The 21,924-nt window shown below is 35.8% G+C and overlaps 1 protein-coding gene across 3 annotated transcripts in view; it reads right to left on the reverse strand.

Moving 5' to 3' along the window:
* The window catches only part of STXBP5L (syntaxin binding protein 5L), a 380,025-nt gene that overhangs the window by 172,979 nt on the left and 185,122 nt on the right, over window positions 1-21,924 (reverse strand). For all 3 annotated transcript variants that reach the window (XM_041771139.1, XM_041771064.1, XM_041770992.1), the window contains exons 8-9: window positions 5,501-5,584; window positions 879-1,002 (exon numbers count right to left, since the gene is read on the reverse strand). In XM_041771139.1, the coding sequence (XP_041627073.1) occupies window positions 879-1,002; window positions 5,501-5,584 (208 nt within the window). The remainder of the gene's footprint in view (window positions 1-878; window positions 1,003-5,500; window positions 5,585-21,924) is intronic.

Below are 21,924 nucleotides of genomic sequence, written 5' to 3' on the forward strand. Positions count from 1 at the left end.
AAATAACCTTTAAGCTGCTAGGTTAAATGCTGTAATAATTTAATCATTTGAAGATGGAGCATGCAACTGCGGTGCAAAAAAGGGCAGACTAACACAATATGGAATAATTCCATATTTATATCACCAGTTATAAAAAAATATGACTAATTTTTTTTAAATGTGACACTATAATAAATGCTCAGAAACTATAAAATAGAATGTGTTTCATTAACTGCCAGGTTTTGACCCCTCTAATCCTAGAACAACCAATGATATAAGGTAAGTATGGAACTCATATCACCACCAGTATTCTCAGAAATAATATGATCTTCTGAATAAAAGATATTTATTCATTTGAACTTTTTATTCTGCCCAGTTAGGGAGACAGGTAGAACATAAACCTCAAATATTTTCTTTTGATAAGGAAGATAGTAAGAAAGACAATCTACAATAAAAACCAAATTTCTCATATTTAGTGAAATCAAATGGAAGAAATTGAAATAAATGAGAGAATCTAGAAAATGACAAACTATAAAGCAGTATACAAAGTATGAAAGTGAGATCTAATAATGTCATCCTCACTACCTCCTTAACCCTTAAGACTGGCCAAATTTCCTACATTATATCCTCTGCTTCAGATACATCAACTATCCATTATCCTATTTTTGGTTGGAAAGGTCTTTATATAAGTATCACAAAGTAGGAAAGTAGATAAATAGGGAGAGGAAAAGTATGGAAAGTTTGAGGTATAATGTTGGGAACTGAAGAAGACATAAAGAGGTCTTTAGAATCAGAAGATACATCTTATCACTTTCTTCCAAACTCACTGATACCACATGTCCTACTTCAAATCAAGGCACTTTCTCTAAAGTTAATTTCTTTGAAAGCATACACCTTACCATGTGGAATTGTGGTCTGGAAAGGACGACTTGGGCTTTTCAGGTTCCATAAGGTCAAGCTACCATCGGAATGGCTGCACATGAACTGTTTGCCCTCATGATGCCAATCAATTGAATGAATAGCCTAATGAAATAGCAATTAAAAACAAGTAGAGGGGGAAAAAATTTAATATTATAGCATTCTATATTCCAAAGGGAAAACATTCCTAGATAAAATTATTATAACAATACTTAAGAAATATACATAATTTTTCTGACCCATATCATACTATCTTCCATTTCAATCCTCTATAGGCTTACAGAAGACTACAAAAATTAATCTCCTGAGATAGAGAAAAGTTAATTAAATATATTTCATAATATCATTATAGCCGAGAATTTTTGTTGTAAATTCTATATCCTCTCTGTATCCTATACATTCCTTTGAAAAATTATTTACACAGAAGTAAAAGCAAGGCTATCAGAAGATAACTTCTGGAAAGGTAGAGGCCTATTCCACTTAAAGTAGCCAATTTAAATAATATTTTACATTCAGAGCTACCATCTGAGAGCTTACTATATGCCAGACCCCTTGGCAAACTATTTATATTAAATCTATTAATTTTATAAAGCAGGTATTATTTTTCCAATTTGCACATAGTGAAATATGCCTACAGAAGCTGATATACATGCTTAGGTCACACAGTTCAAAGCCAAGGTCTATCTAACTACAGAACCCATATTCTCAATCATTTTACCATATTGCCTCTAATATACACTATTTAAATTAACTTGGCAATATAGAGTTTAAGCAAGAAGGGTTCAAATTTTTTTAATTTATAAGTTTATTCTGAAGATGTGAATTACGTAAAATTAAAAATTAATTATTCCATTTTCATATATTGTTTTATTCCCAGTGGTAGCACAGTGCCTGACATAGAGTAGATACTCATTATCTCTTGAATGAATAATTAATATTGCCACATATTTCCACACCCTGGCATTCTTTGTAAATCATAAAGTTTACATGGGCTTTGGGTAAAGTGCTAAACACAAAGAGAGAAGCTCTAGTAGACATAAACCTGAACAAATGTATACAACATTATCCTTTACTTAAAGGGACTTTCAAAACTGCAAGATAGAGAAAATGGAAATAAATGAATATTAATAATAGCTATTGTTTGGGACTTTTAACATTTAGTTTTATATAGAAAACTAAATTATGTGTATATATATATACTATATACTAAACTAAGGTTTATGTGTTTAAAACTATTGTTTTCTAAATAATAAGTATTATTAGAGTTACAGATAATTGATAGCTAGAATAATCATTAGACATAACATAAAGGATGTAGGATGTGAGCTGTACCTCAAGATAAGTAAGATTTAATTAAATAAAAAAGATAACATGAAACTCTAGACTTAGGTGATTTCTCTCACTCTGCTCTTTGTTACTAGGTAAAGACTTTTTTTTTTTTTTTGTGCCAGAGTTCAATAGAGACAGAGGAAACACTCATCATCTCCTTTGCTTATTCTCATTTTTGTAGGTGGCTCAAGGGAAATGCCATTTCAGGCCTCTTGTGTTAACTTGAATCTCAGTCAATTTAAAGTTCTCTCAGACTACTTTGCTACGAAGAGTGTGGGCAGCCCTAAGCCTTCTTCCTGTCTTACTGAATTTCTACCTACTAGGGAAGACAAATAGAAAAAGAACAGCTACAACAAAAGAGCAAAATAAGTAAGTACCATAAGTATGCTTATTGTACAAAAGAGAAGGCATATAAAACCAGCTTGTTATTAGAGACTGTCAAATAGTGCATTACTAAAGAGCTGGCATTTGAATGGATTTAATGGATAAGTATCCAATTCTATTAATTTCATCATACCTGACTCCTTTCTTTAAAAAGTACTTTAAGGGTTTACTAAAAACAAAACAAAACAAGAAAACAACAACAAAAAAATTACAACCAATTCAAGAAGAATTTTAAAAGATAGAAAACAGGGGATCCCTGGGTGGCGCAGCGGTTTGGCGCCTGCCTTTGGCCCAGGGCGCAATCCTGGAGCCCCGGGATCGAATCCCACTTCGGGCTCCCGGTGCATGGAGCCTGCTTCTCCTTCTGCCTGTGTCTCTGGCTCTGTCTCTGCCTGTGTCTCTGGCTCTGTCTCTCCTTCTATCTCTCAAGAATAAATAAATAAATAAAAATCTTTAAAAAAAATAAATAAAAGATAGAAAACAAAATATGGAAGATAAAGCACTAGCTAGTTTGGTCAACTCAGTGGATGTGATTGTTTCTCCAAAACAGAAGAGAAAGGAAACTCAAAAAGTTGGATATCCACATGAAAAAAAGGAAAAAACAGCAGCTACTCAAGGAATTAAAAGTTTATCCTTATGTCAAACTCTGAGGGTTTTTTCTGTGAGAGATTATTTAGAAATATTGATATAATAAAACAAAAATTTCACAGCAAATATGTAAATTCATATAGTTATTTCTAAAAATTATCCTGGATTTACAAATCTTTCAATTCATCCATGGCTATTCAAGGGGCTACTTAGTAGTCCAAATAGTTTATAGTGGCTAAAAAGGAAATTGGATTTTGATATGCAAGAGAGGAAAGAAGGGAGTTCATGATAAGGAATTAGCTGGAGCAAACACTTGAAGGTAGGAAATAAATGATATGTTTAGGAGACAGTAATATGTCTGAGTTGTGAGGAGTGTGTAGAAGGATACACTGAATTAAACTTAAGAAAAGATAACATCAGGGCCTTGAATCTCATGTAAAGGAATAAAGACTTTGTATTGTTGATAATTGGGAGCCATTCAAAGGTTCTGCAGTAAAGAGTTACATGATCTGTCTTAAAACGATACTCTTACTAGTGACAGATATACTGAAAAGGTAAGATATCAGAATAGTGCAGAGTAATCTTTGCATTACTCTGATATGAGGTAGAAAGACACAGACAGAGGAAGAAACTATTTTAAGAAGGACGGCCTGGGGATCTCTGGGTGGCTCAGTGGTTTAGCGCCTGCCTTTGGCCCAGGGCGTCATCCTGGAGACCCAGGATCGAGTCCCACGTTGGGCTTCCTGCATGGAGCCTGCTTCTCCCTCTGCCTGTGTCTCTGCCTCTCTCTCTCTCTATGTGTCTCTTATGAATAAATAAATAAAATCTTAAAAAAAAAAAGGAGGGCCTGATATAAAGCCAAATGGTACTCTACTTAAACATTGCTAATGCTTATTTAAACACTTAATTGAAAAATTACTTTTGTTCACTTTTTAAGGTTAGAAGTCTTCCTTCTATACTGTTTTAGGCCATAAAAAAAAAACCTAGCTGATTTAGCATATTCCTCTGGATTTCCTTTTTAGATGGCCTACTCTATTTCCAACTGACTACTCAGATAATATTTGTACTCTTATCTAGTTACTAGTCTTGAGAGAGGGAGCAATATCGAATCTTATCTTTATATTTTGTACATTTAATAAAAGGAAAATGTAGCTTAACTCCCTAGGGCCTTCTTTCCTCATGATTCAAGATGCCCTAGAAGTTGATCATAAAGAGCATAATTATATGACATTACCTGACAAGTATTTTTCACCAATCATGACCCAGTAGCTATATCATTTACCACTGAACTCTTTGTCACTATGACAATTACCTTGTATATATGATAAAATCTTAGTTTGCCAGAACTACTAAGAAATGAATTGGGGGGTAGTTATGAGTATAGTTATGACATAGCCAAAGACTTACACGTTTAAGCACCAAAACTTAAACATTCAACTGTTACAAGGGGATGGGTGATAGCATACAAAGAAATGTGGTTTTTTAAAATTTCCTTTCTATTTATATCAGTGTTGCTTTAAATTCTTCTGCATTTTCCCCATGTAAGTGCAGGTAATACCAGATAATGAATATTGACCTGTATTTTCTATCTCTCCCTACTCTACCATTTTTAAAAATTGAATTGAGAGCTTACATGATCACCTTTATTCCCACAACTACAAGAGGTAATTACCCTTTTTTTTTACTTTTTTGTCCCAGCTTATCTTCACATTAGCTTCTTCTGAAGGGGGGAAATCATTAACGGCCTAGAATTAATCTTTGAACAACTAAAGTATCAATTCAAAGACTATATGCTGATAGATAGCAATTCATTGCTTTCTCTAAATGAAAGCCAAATTAAATCTCAGCTATGTACAATAAAACTCACTTTAAGACCTTACTGACCCTTATTATTAAATATTACCATTTACAAAATCAATCTTTATTCTGAGAAGGCAAGTATTACATGATAAGGCCTTTCAAACTGACCTCTTAAATTATCTGCCACAGAAAAGGAATTTCTGAATAGCGTATTTAGAGATCTTAAGGACAATGAGGCAAGACATGACTTAATGTAATCTAATGGAAGGAAAAGGATAGGTAATATAAGATGCCAAAAAGGGACCCAAAACAGTTAGTCAAGGCAGAATTCTCATTCAGGAGAACAACTCAGAGTTGGAACTTGGGCGAATGCCAACAGGCAATATGAGACACTGAGTCAGAACCAGTTACTCAATGATAAAAATATTGGCAATGTACAAAGCTTACAAGTAGAAGGCACAAAGTCATCATACTCTTCATATATTTCAGTAGAGTCACTTACCTCATCATAATAAACTCTCAGGTCCGCTTTTTTAGATTTCAAGTCCCAGAATACTACAGTACCATTTTCATAACCTATCAGCAGCTGGAAAACATTAGAATAATCATTTTTGTAATTTTAACATTAATTTTAACTTGCTTGAAATAAAGGTTAATGTTAATACAATTAAGTAAAATCATACTATGTGATACGATTTTACTTAGAATGCCAATTTTTCCAAAACCTGAATATAGATTTCCTACATTTAAGAAAAATGCCAAATAAACTCTACTTCAATAAATGTTTACCAATGAAATCGTCCTCATTCCCAATTTCCAAGAGAAGTTGAAGATACATGTATATAAATATAAGAACATAAAAATAAATAAGAAAATTGGAACAAAAGAAAAATGGGAGAGAAGTAAAGGATGAAATGGCATAAGTTTAATCATAATGCATATGACATTCAGCCCTATGCACTTGAAAACTATGGCCACAAATTTGGCTTCTAATTTCTTTGTATCAAATCCTGTTTTCTCTTTGACTTATGTCAGTATTTTAAACTGGTGATTTATGAAGTCTCAGAAGTTCACAAAGGTATTCTAGAGATTCACATCATTAAACATGGTGGATATTTACTTATAAATCAACAAATAAGACAACAAAATACATGTTTTCATTTTAAAATAGTTTGAGAGTAGATAGTATTCAAGACTCATTCAGTTAAATACTGCTAGCCATGCTGATGGTTTTTAATCACTCTGAATTTTTATTTGTATATTTTGTTATATTTTGTTAAATTTATTCTATCATTAGTTTAAGAAAAGACAGGATAAAAATAGAGCAGTGTTCAAATAATATTTCCCACAAATCTGCCTTAAGATGATTTTTTTGAAACCCATCAGTAGTTATTTCTGATACAAATTCTTATACATTGCATAAAAATGTTTCAATAATTTCAAAACATCAGTGATATAAATAGAAAATAGAGTAGTAGACATAAGCTACTCCTGTACAGCATCCTAAGACCTAGTCACCTACCTTAATATCTTAGAACACAAAAAAAATGACAAAAATAAGTGGGCCACTTTTAACAGGAAATTTAAAAATTTCAAATAACAGTTCATGAATCAATGTATATTTTTGAAGCTATACCATATTTAAAGGATTTAGTTTTATTATTTTTTAATTAATATTTTAATTTGAGTATAGTTGGTCCAGAATGTTACGTTAGTTTCAGGTGCAGAACTTAGTGACTCAAATTCTCTATATCTTATGCTATGCTCACAACAAGTGTAGCCACTCACCATACAAATCTATTATAGTATCATTGACTATATTCTCTATACTGTGCCTTTTATTCCTGGGACTTCTTTATTCCATAACTGGAAGCCTGGATCTCCTACTCCTCTTCACTCATTTTGCCCATTCCCTACCTCTCTCCCCTCTGGTAACCATCAGGTTTGTTTTTTTTTTTCTGTACTTATAGATTCTGGTTTTTTGTCTATTCATTTGTTTATTTTAGATTCCACATATGAGTAAAGTCAGTAAAGTCATGTTTGTCTTTCTTATTCTGATGAATTTCACTTAGCATAATACCCTCTAAGTCTATCCATACTGTCACAAATATAACAATTTCCTCCTTATGACTGCATAATATTCTATTGTGTATATACACCAAATCTTCCTTATCCTTTTGTCTATTCATGGACACTTGGGTTGCTTCCATATTGGCTATTGCAGTCAGTAATACTGCAATAAACATAGGGGTACATATATCTTTTTGAATTAGTGTTTTTGTTTTCTTTGGGTAAATGCCTAGTGGTAGAATTATTGGGTTATATGGTACTCCTATAATGGGTATTCTCCCATTCAGTAGGTATTACAACCTACTGAATGGGAGAAGATTTTTGCAAATGATATATCTGATAAGGGGCTAATATCCAAAATATATAAAGAATTTATACAACTCAACACCAAAAAATAATCTGACTAAGGGGTGCCTGGGTGGCTCAGTCGGTTGGTTAATTATCTGCCTTCAGCTCAGGTCATAATCTTAGGGTCCTGGCATCAAACCCAGAATTGGTCAATGGGTAACTCTCCTCCCTCTCCCTCTGCCTCTTCCCTCTGCTCATGCTGCTTTCTCTCTCTCTCTCAAATAAATACAATTCCTTCTAAAGAACACAGCAATCTGATTAAAAATGGGCAGACCTAAATAGACATTTTCCAAAAAAAGATATATAGATGGCCAACAGACACATAAGATACACAACATCACTAATCATCAGGGAAATGCAAATCAAAACCACAATGAGACATCACCTTACACCTGTCAGATAGCTAAAATTAAAAAAAAGTTTCATTATTAAATCACATATAATAAATTTGAAAGCTGATTGGACAAAAAAATTGAGCTTATTTACATACAAAATTAAATGGCATAGTGACTTGCTAAATTAAAAAAGTTAAAGAGTGAACTTTAAAAATATTTGTTAAAATGTATGTAACATCATAAACACTAAGATGCATTTTAACATTAAATCAGCTCTTTTTAAATACTAGAGAAAATGATATATCATTAAACCAATTCCTATGGAATCCAGGGAAAGATTTGTGGGTCTAAAAAGTTTGGAAAATCTCATTTAGCAGGAGATTGAATAATATAACCTTTCAAAATTTAAGCCCTAAGATGTAATGAAATCATTATCTAAAATGCTATTATATTTTTTTCATAGATACATCTGAATGGTAGAAGTTGTGTTGTTTATAAAACATTACTAGCAATAGCCACAGTAAATCACAAAATATAAACTGCCTAACCTTAAAATGTCATACATTATTCAGATACTTATACACCATTATGATATATGAAGTATGAAAAAATATTAGAATCAATAAGAAAATTGAGAAAGAGAAAAGCAGCTCCTAATATCCAGCAGACATCTGACAAGATCACTCTGTGACCACGATCAAAACAAAAACAAGATCACTCTGCAATCATGTCTAACCATACCAAAACATGAATATCACTGAGGTCACAAAAATATATATTACATATATTTTTAAATAATTATATATTTTATATAATATATACATATAAATTTAAAAATTTATCTCTCACAATAGAATTTAAGTAATGTGATGAATGTTAGGTACAAAGAAGTAAGGTGCTTTCCTGATTACTATATCATTAGGACCTGGAATATTAACTGAAGAAAATAGTTATCTGATAAATATCTGTTAATTATTAAATACCACAAAATCAAAATCACAGATACTATATTCCCTAGCAACTATGAAATAAAATTTGAAATCATTAACAAAAATATTTTGGAAACTAAAACACATACTTCTAAGTAATTATGGTCAAAGAAAATATAATGAAAGGTATGAAATAGAATTGAACAAAAATGCCTTATAATAAAACTTGTGAGATAAAGATTTAGCTTCATCAAGAGGGAAATTTATTGTTTTATAACTGCATATGAAAATAAAAATTTCACATTTTTTACTGACATAAAAGTTTGACTTTAGAAGCCAAGGAAAAAAGAGGAATCTTAAAGAAATGGGAAAAAAGAGGAGTGCCTGGGTGGCTTAGCCATTTAAGAGTCCAACTCTTAGTTTTAGTTTAGGTCATGGTCTCAGGGTGGTAAGACTGAGCCCTACACCGGGCTTTGTGCTCAGCTGGGAGTCTGCTTGAGATTCTCGCTCTCCCTCTGCCCCTTCTTCCTGCTTGTGTGCTCTCTAATAAAACAAAATAAAATCTTTAAAAAGGAAAAAAAAAGATGGAAAAAAAAATAGTCACCTTATCCAAGAGTGAAGTAGATCTCTCACTTATTCAAATATACTTTTATATCTTTCAGGAAGTTTGATAGTTTTCCATATACAGATTTTCTTCTTAATTTTATAGCTTATTATTTTGAATTTTTTTGGTTGCTATTTTATATTAGATCTTCTTTTCATTACATCTTCTGACAGGATATTGTTTCTACATTGGATTTTATTATGTTACCTTATAAATTTTTTATTATTTATATTCATTTTATTTTTTTAATATTCATTTTAATATTGATTTTATTAAGCATTCCAGGCACACTATCATATAATCAAAAAGAGATATTCACTTCTTCCTTTCCAATTTTTATGCCTCTAATTATTCACATTTGTCTTAACTAAAACATCATATAGTGTTAAAAATAGGGACAAGGTGAGCATCCTCACTTTCTTTCTGACTTTAGTGCCAATACCTCTAGGTTTCCCTACTAAGTTGGATCCTGGATTCCCTATATATTTATCATAAGTAGCTAATAGAGTATGAATTGATTCATTTCTAAACTAAATTTATTTCATCAGAAATAGATGTTTAATTATTTGCTTTTGTTTCCTTTCCCTCTAGAGACATTTCTAGTAAGAAGCTGGTACGGCAAAGGCCAAAAAGGTTGTTATTTGTGTTCTCTTCTAGGATTTTTAAGGTTTCCTGTCTCACACTTAGGTCTTCATCCATTTTGAATTTATTTTTGTTGTGTCTGGCTTAAGAAAGTGGTCCAATTTCATTCTTCTGCAGGTTGCTGTCCAGTTTTCCCAACACCATTTGTCAGAGACTTTCTTTTTTCCATTGAATACTCTTTCCAGCTTTGTTGAAGATTATTTGACTATATAGTTACAGGTCCATTTCTGGGTTTTCTATCCTGTTCCATTTATTTATGTGTCTGTTTTTGTGTCAATACATACTGTCTTGATGACTACAGCTTTGTAATATAGCTCGAAATTTGCAATTGTGATGCCTCCAGTTTTTTTTTTTCTTTTTCAGGATTGTTTTGGCTATTTGGGGTCTTGTGGTTCCACACAGATTTTAGGATTGTTTGTTCTAGCTCTGTGAAAAATGCTGGTGGTATTTTGATAGAGATTGCACTAAATGTGTCAGTTGCTTTGGGTAACATGAACATTTAAAAATTTTTTTTCTTCTGGGATGCCTGGGTAGCTCAGTGGTTGAGCATTTGCTTTTGGCTCAGGTTGTGATCCCAGGATCCTGGGATCAACTCCTACATCAGGCTGCCAGCAAAAAGCCTACTTCTCCCTCTGCCTATGTCTCTGCCTCTCTCTGTGTGTCTCTCATGAATAAATAAAATCTTAAAAAAATAAAAATAAAATGTTTTCTTCCAATCAAGGAGCATGCAGTGTTTTTCCATTTCTCTATGTCCTCTTCAATTTCTTTCATAAGTGTTCTATAGTTTTCAGGGTACAGATCTTTAACCTCTCTGGTTAAGATTATTTCTAGGTATCTTACTGGTTTGCATGCAAATGAGATCAATTTCTTGATTTCTTTTTCTGCTGTTTCATTATTGGTGTATAGATATGCAAAATATTTCTGTCCATTGACTTTATATCTGGAGACTCTGCTGAATTCATGTATTTGTTCTAGTAATTTTTTGGTGGAGTCCTTTAGGTTTTCTACATAGAGTATTATATTGTGTGCAAAAAGTGAAAGTTTGACTTCTTCCTTTCTGATTTGGATGCATTTTATTTCTCTTAGTTGTCTGATTGCTGAGGCTAAGACTTCCAAGTACCATGTTAAATAATAATGGTGAACATGGACATCCTTGTCTTACTCCTGACCATAGGAGAAAGGATCTCAGTTTTTTCCCCACTGAGGATGATATTAGATGTGTGCCTTTCACATATGGCCTTTATGATGTTGAGGTATGTCCCATCTATCCTTATTTTGTTGAGGGTGTTTTATCAAGAATGGATGTTGTAGTTTGTCAGACGCTTTTTCAGCATTTATTAGATGGTTATTATTATATACAATATAACATATAACATTAAATATATTATGTTATTTATAAATTATTTATATATTATTATATTTATTGTTATATTTTCAGCATTTATTATTATATGGTTGTTATCCTTTTGTTAATGTGGTGTATCATGTTGACTGATTTGTGAATATTGAACCAGCCCTGTAGCCCAGGAATAAATCCTACTTGATCATGGTGAATAATTCTTTTAATGCACTGTTGAATTCAATTTGCTAGTATCTTCTTGAGAATTTCTGCATCCATGTTCATCAAGGATATTGGCCTGTAATTCTCTTTTTTTAGTGGAATCTTGTCTGGTCTTGGAATCAAGGTAAAGCTGGCCTTGTAAAATGAGTTTGGAAGTTTTCTTTCTGTTTCTATATTTTTAGAACAGTTTAAGAAGAATAGGTATTAATTCTTCTTAAAAAGTTGGTAGAATTTCCCTGGGAAGCTATCTGGACCTGGACTTCTGTTTGTTGGGAGATTTTTTTACTACTGATTCAATTTCTTTGCTTGTTATTGGTCTGTTTAAATTTTCTATTTCTTCCTGTTTCAGTTTTGGTAGTTTGTGTGTTTGTAGAAATTTATCCATTTCTTTCAGATTGTCTAATTTTTTCAAACTAGATGTTAAAACAAAAACTGTATATAACAAGAGATGAAGAATGGCATTATATCATGATAAAGAAGTCTATCCATCAAGAAGATATAAGCATTATAAATATTTATGCCCCCAACTTGGGAGTAGCCAAATATATAAATCAATTAATAATAAACATAAACTCATTGATAGTAATACAATAATAGTAGGGGACTTAACACCCTACTTATGTCAATAGACAGATAATATAAGCAGAATTTCAACAAGGAAACAATTGCTTTGAATGACACATTGGACCAAATGGACTTAACAGATATATTGATAACATTTCATTCTAAAGCAGTGGAATAAACATCCTTTTTGAGTGCACATGGAACATTCTTAAGAATAGATCACATATTGGTTCACAAATCAGCCCTCAATAAGTACAAAAAGATTGAGATCATACCATGCGTATTTTCAGACAACACTATAAAACTTGAAGTCAATCACAAGAAAATTTTTGGGACAGTCACAAATACATAGGGGTTAAAGAATAGCCTACTAAAGAATGAATGGGTAAATCAAGAAGTTAAAGATAAAATTAAAAAGTACATGGAAACAAATGAAAAAGAAAACACAAGCCAAAACCTTTGGGATGCAGCAAAAGTGGTTCTAAGAGGGCATTTTATAGCAATACAGGCCTACTTAAGCAAGAAAAGTCTCCAATATACAATCAAACCTTATATCTAAAGGAGCTAGAAAAAGAATGACAAATAAAGCTTAAATCCAGCAGGAGACAACTAGTTTGTCTAAGTATGGCTACTCCAGTTTTCTCTTCACGTCCATTAACATGATAAGTTGTTCTTCATCCCCTCACTTTCCACTTGCAAGTGTCTTTAGATCTAAAATGAATCTCTTAAAGGCGGGGCAAGATGGTGGAAGAGTAGGGTCCCCAAGTCACCTGTCCCCACCAAATTACCTAGATAACCTTCAAATCATCCTGAAAAATCTACGAATTCGGCCTGGGATTTAAAGAGAGAACAGCTGGAATGCTACAGTGAGAAGAGTTCACGCTCCTATCAAGGTAGGAAGCCGGGGGGTGGGGGTGGGGGTAGAAATAAAGAAACAAAAGGCATCCAAGGGGGAGGGGCCCCGTGAGGAGCCGGGCTAAGGCCACGGGAAGTGTCCCCAGGACAGGAAAGCCCCCCGCGGCGAGTGTCCCCAGGATAGGAAAGCCCCGTCCAGGAGAAGCAGGAGCTTCACCAACCTTCCTGGAGGGAAAGGCGCTCGCAGGGAGTTAGAGCAGGATCCCAGGAGGGGCGGGGATGCCCTCAGGCTCCCTGGGACACTAACAGAGCACCTGTGCCCTGGGGAGAGCTCCCTAAAGGGCTTCAGCTCGCGCACTGCTGGACCCGGGAGCAGCTCGGGGGCAGCTCCGGCAGAGGCTCCACGCGGAAGGGGCTGCCCAGAAGGGGCTGCACGGAAGGGGCTGTGCGGCCCTGGGAGCAGCTCGGAGGGGCTCAGGTGGCGGCTCCGCAGAGAGGGGGCTGCACCGCCGGGAGCTTGAATCCAACAGTGCAGGCCCGGGAGCACAGGGCGCCGGGGCCACAGCCAAGGATCCGGCCTTCCCCCAGGACAGGCAGAGGCCAGGAGGGCACAGGACAGCAAGGACGCTCCTGCCCCAAGCTGAGCAGATCAGCAGCAACGCCCCGGAGCCTCCAGGCCCCTGCAGACTGAGAGCTCCTTAGTTACTGCAGGAGCTGAATCCAAGTCTCCAGAGATGTCCACCGCCACTGTGATTGTTCCTCCTGGGGCCTCACAGGATAAACAGCCCCCACTGAGCCTCACAGTGGCCTCATCGGATAGGCAGCTAAAACGTCATTCACTGAGCCCCACACTAGGCAGGGGGCTGAGCAGCTCCCCCAAGTGCTAACACCTGAAAATCAGCAAAACAGGCCCCTCCCCCAGAAGACCAGCCAGACGGACAGGGGAAAAACAAATTATTGACCAAGCAGCACTGGAAAGTTCCAGGGGAAGTCAAGGGACTTACAGTATACAGAATCCGAGGATACTCCCCCTTGTTTTGTTTTATTTTGTTTTTGCTTTTTGATTTCTGTTTGCTTCCCCCTCCCTTTTTTCTTTTTTTTTCTTCTTTTTTTTCTTCTTCTCTCTTTTTTTCTTCCATTTTTCTTTTTTCTTTTTTTCTTTTTCTGTCCTTCTTTCTCTTCTCTCTTTTTTATCCTTTTCCCAATACAATTTGTTTTTGGCCACTCTGCACTGAGCAAAATGACTAGAAGGAAAACCTCACCTCAAAAAAAAGAATCAGAAACAGTCCTTTCTCCCACAGAGTTAAAAATGTGGATTACAATTTAATGTCAGAAAGCCAATTCAAAAGCACTATTATAAAGCTACTCGTGGCTCTAGAAAAAAGCATAAAGGACTCAAGAGACTTCATGACTACAGAATTTAGATTGAATCAGGCAGAAATTAAAAATCAATTGAATGAGATGCAATTCAAACTAGAAGTCCTTTTTTTTTTTTTTTTTTTTTATGATAGTCACACAGAGAGAGAGAGAGGCAGAGACATAGGCAGAGGGAGAAGCAGGCTCCATGCACCGGGAGCCCAATGTGGGATTCGATCCTGGGTCTCCAGGATCGCGCCCTAGGCCAAAGGCAGGCGCCAAACCGCTGCGCCACCCAGGGATCCCCTCAAACTAGAAGTCCTAACGACAAAGGTTAACGAGGTGGAAGAACGAGTGACATAGAAGACAAATTGATGGCAAAGAGGGAAACTGAGGAAAAAAGAGACAAACAATTAAAAGATCATGAGGATAGATTAAGGGAAATGAGTGACAGCCTGAGGAAGAAAAACCTACGTTTAATTAGGGTTTCCAAGGGCGCCAAAAGGGACAGAGGTCCAAAATATGTATTTGAACAAATCATAGCTGAAGACTTTCCTAATCTGGAAAGGGAAACAGGCACTCAGATCCAGGAAATAGAGAGATCCCCCCTAAAATCAATAAAAACTGTTCAACACCTCGACATTTAATAGTTAAACTTGCAAGTTCCAAAGATAAAGAGAAGATCCTTAAAGCAGCAAGATACAAGAAATCCCTAACTTTTATGGGGACAAGTATTAGGTTAATAGCAGACCTCTCCACAGAGACCTGGCAGGCCAGAAAGGACTGGCAGGATATATTCAGGGTCCTAAATAAGAAAAACATGCAAACAAGAATACTTTATCCAGCAAGGCTCTCATTCAGAATGGAAGGAGAGATAAAGAGCTTCCAGGACAGGCAGGAATTGAAAGAATATGTGACCTCCAAACCAGCATGCAAGAAATTTTAAGGGGGACTCTTAAAATTCCCCTTTAAGAAGAAGTCCAATGGAACAATCCATAAAACCAGGGACTGAATAGATATAATGATGACACTAAACTCATATCTTTCAATAGTAACTCTGAACGTGAATGGGCTTAATGACCCCATCAAAAGGCGCAGGGTGTCAGACTGGATAAAAAAGCAGGACCCATCTATCTGCTGTCTAGAAGGGACTCATTTTAGACAGAAGGACATCTACAGCCTGAAAATAAAAGCTTGCAGAACTATTTACCATTCAAATGGTTCTCCAAAGAAAGCAGGAGTAGCCATCCTTATATCAGATAAACTAAAATTTACCCTGAAGACTGTAGTGAGAGATGAAGAGGGACACTATATCATACTTAAGGATCTAGCCAACAAGAGGACTTAACAATCCTCAATATATATGCCCCGAATGTGGGAGCTGCCAAATATATCAATCAATTAATAACCAAAATTAAGACATACTTAGATAATAATACACTTATATTTGGTGACTTCAATCTAGCGCTTTCTACACTCTATGTGTCTTTCTACACTACCCATACCAGATGGATTTCACAGATATCTACAGAACTTTACATCCAAACTCAATTGAATACACATTCTTCTCAAGTGCACATGGAACTTTCCCCAGAATAGACCACATACTAGGTCACAAATCAGGTCTTAACCGATACCAAAAGATTGGGATGGTCCCCTGCATATTCTCAGACCATAATGCCCTGAAATTAGCACTAAATCACAAGAAGTTTGGAAGGACTTCAAACACGTGGAGGTTAAGGACCATCTTGCTAAAAGATGAAAGGTTCTACCAGGAAATTAAGGAAGAATTAAAAAGATTCATGGAAACTAATGAGAATGAAGATACAACCATTCAAAATCTTTGGGATACAGCAAAAGCAGTCCTGAGGGGGAAATACATCGCAATACAAGCATCCACCCAAAAACTGGAAAGAACTCATATTCAAAAGCTAACCTTACACATAAAGGAGCTAGAGAAAAAACAGTAAATAGATCCTAATACCCAGCAGAAGAAGAGAGTTAATAAAGATTCGAGCAGAACTCAACGAAGTCGAGACCTGAAGAACTGTGGAACAGATCAACAGAACCATGGGTTGGTTCTTTGAAAGAATTAATAAGATAGATAAACCATTATCCAGCCTTATTAAAAAGAAGAGAGAGAAGACTCTAATAAAATCATGAATGAGAGAGATCACTACCAACACCAAGGAAATACAAACGATTTAAAAAACATATTATGAACCACTATACGCCAATAAATTAGGCAATCTAGAAGAAATGGACGCATTTCTGGAAAACCCCACAAACTACCAAAACTGGAACAGGAAGAAATAGAAAACCTGAACAGGCCAATAACCGGGGAGGAAATTGAAGCAGTCATCAAAAACCTCCCAAGACACAAAAGTCCAGGGCCAGATGGCTTCCCAGGGGAATTCTATCAAACGTTTAAAGAAGAAATCATACCTATTCTACTAAAGCTGTTTGGAAAGATAGAAAGAGATGGAGTACTTCCAAATTTGTTCTATGAGGCCAGCATCACCTTAATTCCGAAACCAGACAAAGACCCCACCAAAAAGGATAATTATAGACCAATATCCCTGATGAACACGGATGCAAAAATTCTCAACAAGATACTAGCCAATAGGATCCAACAACACATTAAGAAAATTATTCACCATGACCAAGTAGGATTTATCCCCGGGACACAAGGCTGGTTCAACACTCGTAAAACAATCAATGTGATTCATCATATCAGCAAGAGAAAAACCAAGAACCATATGATCCTCTCAATAGATGCAGAGAAAGCATTTGACAAAATACAGCATCCATTCCTGATCAAAACGCTTCAGAGTGTAGGGATAGAGGGAACTTTCCTCAACATCTTAAAAGCCATCTATGAAAAGCCCACAGCAAATATCATTCTCAATGGGGAAGCACTGGGAGCCTTTCCCCTAAGATCAGGAACAAGACAGTGATGTCCACTCTCACCACTTCTATTCAACATAGTACTGGAAGTCCTCGCCTCAGCAATCAGACAACAAAAAGACATTAAAGGCATTCAAATTGGCAAAGAAGAAGTCAAACTCTCCCTCTACGCCGATGACATGATACTCTACATAGAAAAAAGCCTCCACCCCAAGATTGCTAGAACTGATACAGCAATTTGGCAGTGTGGCAGGGTACAAAATCAATGCCAGAAGTCAGTGGCATTTCTATACACTAACAATGAGACTGAAAAAAAGAGAAATTAAGGAGTCAATCCCATTTACAATTTCACCCAAAAGCATAAGATACCTAGGAATAAACCTAACCAAAGAGGTAAAGGATCTATACCCTAAAAACTATAGAACACTTCTGAAAGAAATTGAGGAAGACGCAAAGAGATGGAAAAATATTCCATGCTCATGGATTGGCAGAATTAATATTGGGAAAATGTCAATGTTACCCAGGGCAATTTACACGTTTAATGCAATCCCTATCAAAATACCATGGACTTTCTTCAGAGAGTTAGAACAAATTATTTTAAGATTTGTGTGGAATCAGAAAAGACCCCGAATAGCCAGGGGAATTTTAAAAAAGAAAACCATAGCTGGGGGCATCACAATGCCAGATTTCAGGTTGTACTACAAAGCTGTGGTCATCAAGACAGTGTGGTACTGGCACAAAATCAGACACATAGATCAATGGAACAGAATAGAGAACCCAGAAGTGGACCCTGAACTTTATGGTCAACTAATATTCGATAAAGGAGGAAAGACTATCCATTGGAAGAAAGACAGTCTCTTCAATAAATGGTGTTGGGAAAATTGGACATCCACATGCAGAAGAATGAAACTGGACCACTCTCTTTCACCATACACAACGATAAACTCAAAATGGATGAGAGATCTAAATGTGAGACAAGATTCCATCAAAATCCTAGAGGAGAACACAGGCAACACCCTTTTTGAACTTGGCCACAGTAACTTCTTGCAAGATACATCCATGAAGGCAAAAGAAACAAAAGCAAAAATGAACTATTGGGACTTCATCAAGATAAGAAGCTTTTGCACAGCAAAGGATACAGCCAACAAAACTAAAAGACAACCTACAGAATGGGAGAAGATATTTGCAAATGACGTATCAGATAAAGGGCTAGTTTCCAAGATCTATAAAGAACTTATTAAACTCAACACCAAAGAAACAAACAATCCAATCATGAAATGGACAAAAGACATGAACAGAAATCTCACAGAGGAAGACATGGACATGGCCAACATGCACATGAGAAAATGCTCTGCATCACTTGCCATCAGGGAAATACAAATCAAAACCACAATGAGATCCCACCTCACACCAGTGAGAATGGGGAAAATTAACAAGGCAGGAAACAACAAATGTTGGAGAGGATGCGGAGAAAAGGGAACCCTCTTACACTGTTGGTGGGAATGTGAACTGGTGCAGCCACTCTGGAAAACTGTGTGGAGGTTCCTCAAAGAGTTAAAAATAGACCTGCCCTACGACCCAGCAATTGCACTATTGGGGATTTACCCCAAAGATTCAGATGCAATGAAACGCCGGGACACCTGCACCCCGATGTTTCTAGCAGCAATGTCCACAATAGCCAAACTGTGGAAGGAGCCTCGGTGTCCATCGAAAGATGAATGGATAAAGAAGATGTGGTTTATGTATACAATGGAATATTACTCAGCCATTAGAAACGACAAATACCCACCATTTGCTTCAATGTGGATGGAACTGGAGGGTATTATGCTGAGTGCAGTAAGTCAATCAGAGAAGGACAAACAGTGTATGTTCTCATTCATTTGGGGAATATAAATAATAGTGAAAGGGAATATAAAGGAAGGGAGAAGAAATGTGTGGGAAATATCAGGAAGGGAGACAGAATATAAAGACTCCTAACTCTGGGAAATGAACGAGGCGTGGTGGAAGGGGAGGAGGGCGGGGGGTGGGGGTGAATGGGTGACGGGCACTGAGGGGGACACTTGACGGGATGAGCACTGGGTGTTTTTCTGTATGTTGGTAAATTGAACACCAATAAAAAATACATTTATTATGAAATAAAATAATAAAATAAAATAAATAAAATGAATCTCTTTTAGGCAGCATATAGGTAGGTCTCAGTTCTTTATCCGTTTTGATACCCTATATCTTATGTTTAGAGCATTTAGTCCATTTACATTCAGAGTGATTACTGAAAGATATAAATTTAGTGCCATTGTTTCACCTGTAAATTTGGTATTTCTGGTGATTTTTTTCTATTCCTTTCCAGTTTTTATTGCTTTTGGTCTTTTTCTCCCCACTTAAAAAGACCCCTCCTTAATATTTTATGCAGGGCTAGTTTGGTTTTTGTTTGTCTGGGAAAGTCTTTATCTCTTGTATTCTGAATGACAGCCTTGCTGGATAAAGTACTCTTGGCTACATATTTTTCTCATTCAGCATGTTGAATATATCCATTGATTTTTGAAAAGTTAAAACAATTTTGTATTCCCGGGATGAATGCAAAGCAATTGTGTTCCTTTGTGTCTTCTCTGTGATTCTTGATCATACTTGCTAGAGACATATAAGTTTATTAGCATTTTTTTTATTAGCATTTTTTTAAAGATTTATTTATTTTAGAGAGACAGAGAGAGTTTGTCTGGGGTGGGATGGGGGACAGATGGAGAGGGTGAGAGGAAGTAGACTCCTCACCAAGCACAGAGCCTGACACAGGATCAATCACATAACTTTGAGATCATGACCTGAGCCAAAACTGAGAGTTGGACACTTAACTGACTGACTTACTTTGATGCCCCAATTTTATTAGTATTTTTACAGATTCAACTTTTGTTTTTGCTAATGCACTATATATATGTTTTTTAATAATAAATTTATTTTTTATTGGTGTTCAATTTGCCAACATACAGAATAACACCCAATGCTCATCCTGTCAAGTGCCTCCCTCAGTGCCCGCCACCCAGTCACCCCCACCCCCCGCCCTCCTCCCCTTCCACCACCCCTAGTTCATTTACCAGAGTTAGGAGTCTTCCATGTTCTGTCTCCCTTTCTGATATTTCCTACCCATTTCTTCTCCCTTCCCCTCTATTCCCTTTCACTATTATTTATATTCCCCAAATGAATGGACCATATAATGTTTGTCCTTCTCCGATTGACTTATTTCACTCAGCTCTCATATTTTGTATTAGAATTCTCTAGAGAAATAGTATTAATAGAATGTATCTATACAGAACGAAATTCATTATAAGGAATTGACTCATGAGATTACAAAGGTTGACTAGTCCCAGGATCTGCAGGAGTAGCTGGAAAGCTGGAAACCCAGAGAACCAATTATATAGTTCTAGTCTGAGTCTAAAATTATCAGAACCAGAAGAATCAATGGTGTCATCCCAATCTGAAGGCCACAGGGCTCCAAATCCAGGAAGAGCTGATGTTTCAGTTCAAATCCAAAGGTAGGAAAAAGCTGATATTTCAGCTTGAAAGCAGTGAGACTATCTTACTTGAAGGAAGGAATCAGCCTTTTTATCCTATCCAGGCAACTAATTAGATGAGGCCCACCCACATTAGGAAAGCAATCTATTTTACTCAGTCTACTTATTTAAATGTTAATCTCATCCTGAACACCCTCACAGAAACACCTAGAATAATATGTGACCAAATCTCTGGCACCTCACAGTTCAGCTCATGTTAACACATAAAATTAACTATCACATATTTATCTTTCTTTTAGTTTCTTTGAGTATAATTCATGATATTTTTACACTAAGCTCATTAATTTACAGCTGTTCTTCCCTTAAAAAAAAGTAACAAAAGCAATACCTTTCCCTCTAAGCACAGCTTTAGCTACATTTGACAAGTTTTGACATACCATATCATTGTAATTTAACTTAAAATATATTCTAACTTCAATACTGATTTCTTCTTTGACATATATTATTTAGAAGTGTAGTGTTTGATTACTAAGCATTTAGGCGATTTCCTATTTATATTTTATTAATGATCTTGATAAATTCTCCCAGAGATTAGAGAATATATTGAATAGTCTAATAATCCCAAGAAATTTGTTGAAACATGATTTATGGCTCAACAAATGTACAGTTTTTGTGTATACAGGTGTTGGATGTAATGTAATATATATGTGAATTCTGTTGGTTAATCATATTCAAATTTTCTTTATCCTCACTAATTACCTCTTTATTTGCTTACTTCTGCTTTCTGTATTTGTGGTGGTATTAGGACATAGAACCTTTGGGAAGTGATTTGGTCTTAAAGGTGGAACCCTAAAGAAGAGGAGTGCCCTTATGAAAGAGCCTCTAGAAAGCTCTCTTTCCCTTTTAACTTGTGAAGATACACTGAAAAGATGACCATCTAGGATCTGGACGCCCACCAGACACCAAATCTGCTGGTGCCTTAATCTTGCATTTTCCAGCCTCAGAACTATGAGAAATAAATGTTGTTTAAACCAACCAGTCTATGATATTTTTGTTACAGCAACCTGAACTAAGGCATCTATTTTGTCTGATATTTGTATAGCTACACCACTTTTTTTGTTTGTTTGCTTTTATTTGGGATATACATGCTATATTTTCCCTATTCATTTACATTCAACTTTTCTATAACCTTAAGTTTAAAATGTGTTTCTTAAACAACATATCACTATTTTAACACAGTCTGAGAACTACT

The sequence above is a fragment of the Vulpes lagopus genome, chromosome 1 (assembly GCF_018345385.1).
Source record: "Vulpes lagopus strain Blue_001 chromosome 1, ASM1834538v1, whole genome shotgun sequence".
Taxonomy (NCBI): Eukaryota; Metazoa; Chordata; class Mammalia; order Carnivora; family Canidae; genus Vulpes; species Vulpes lagopus.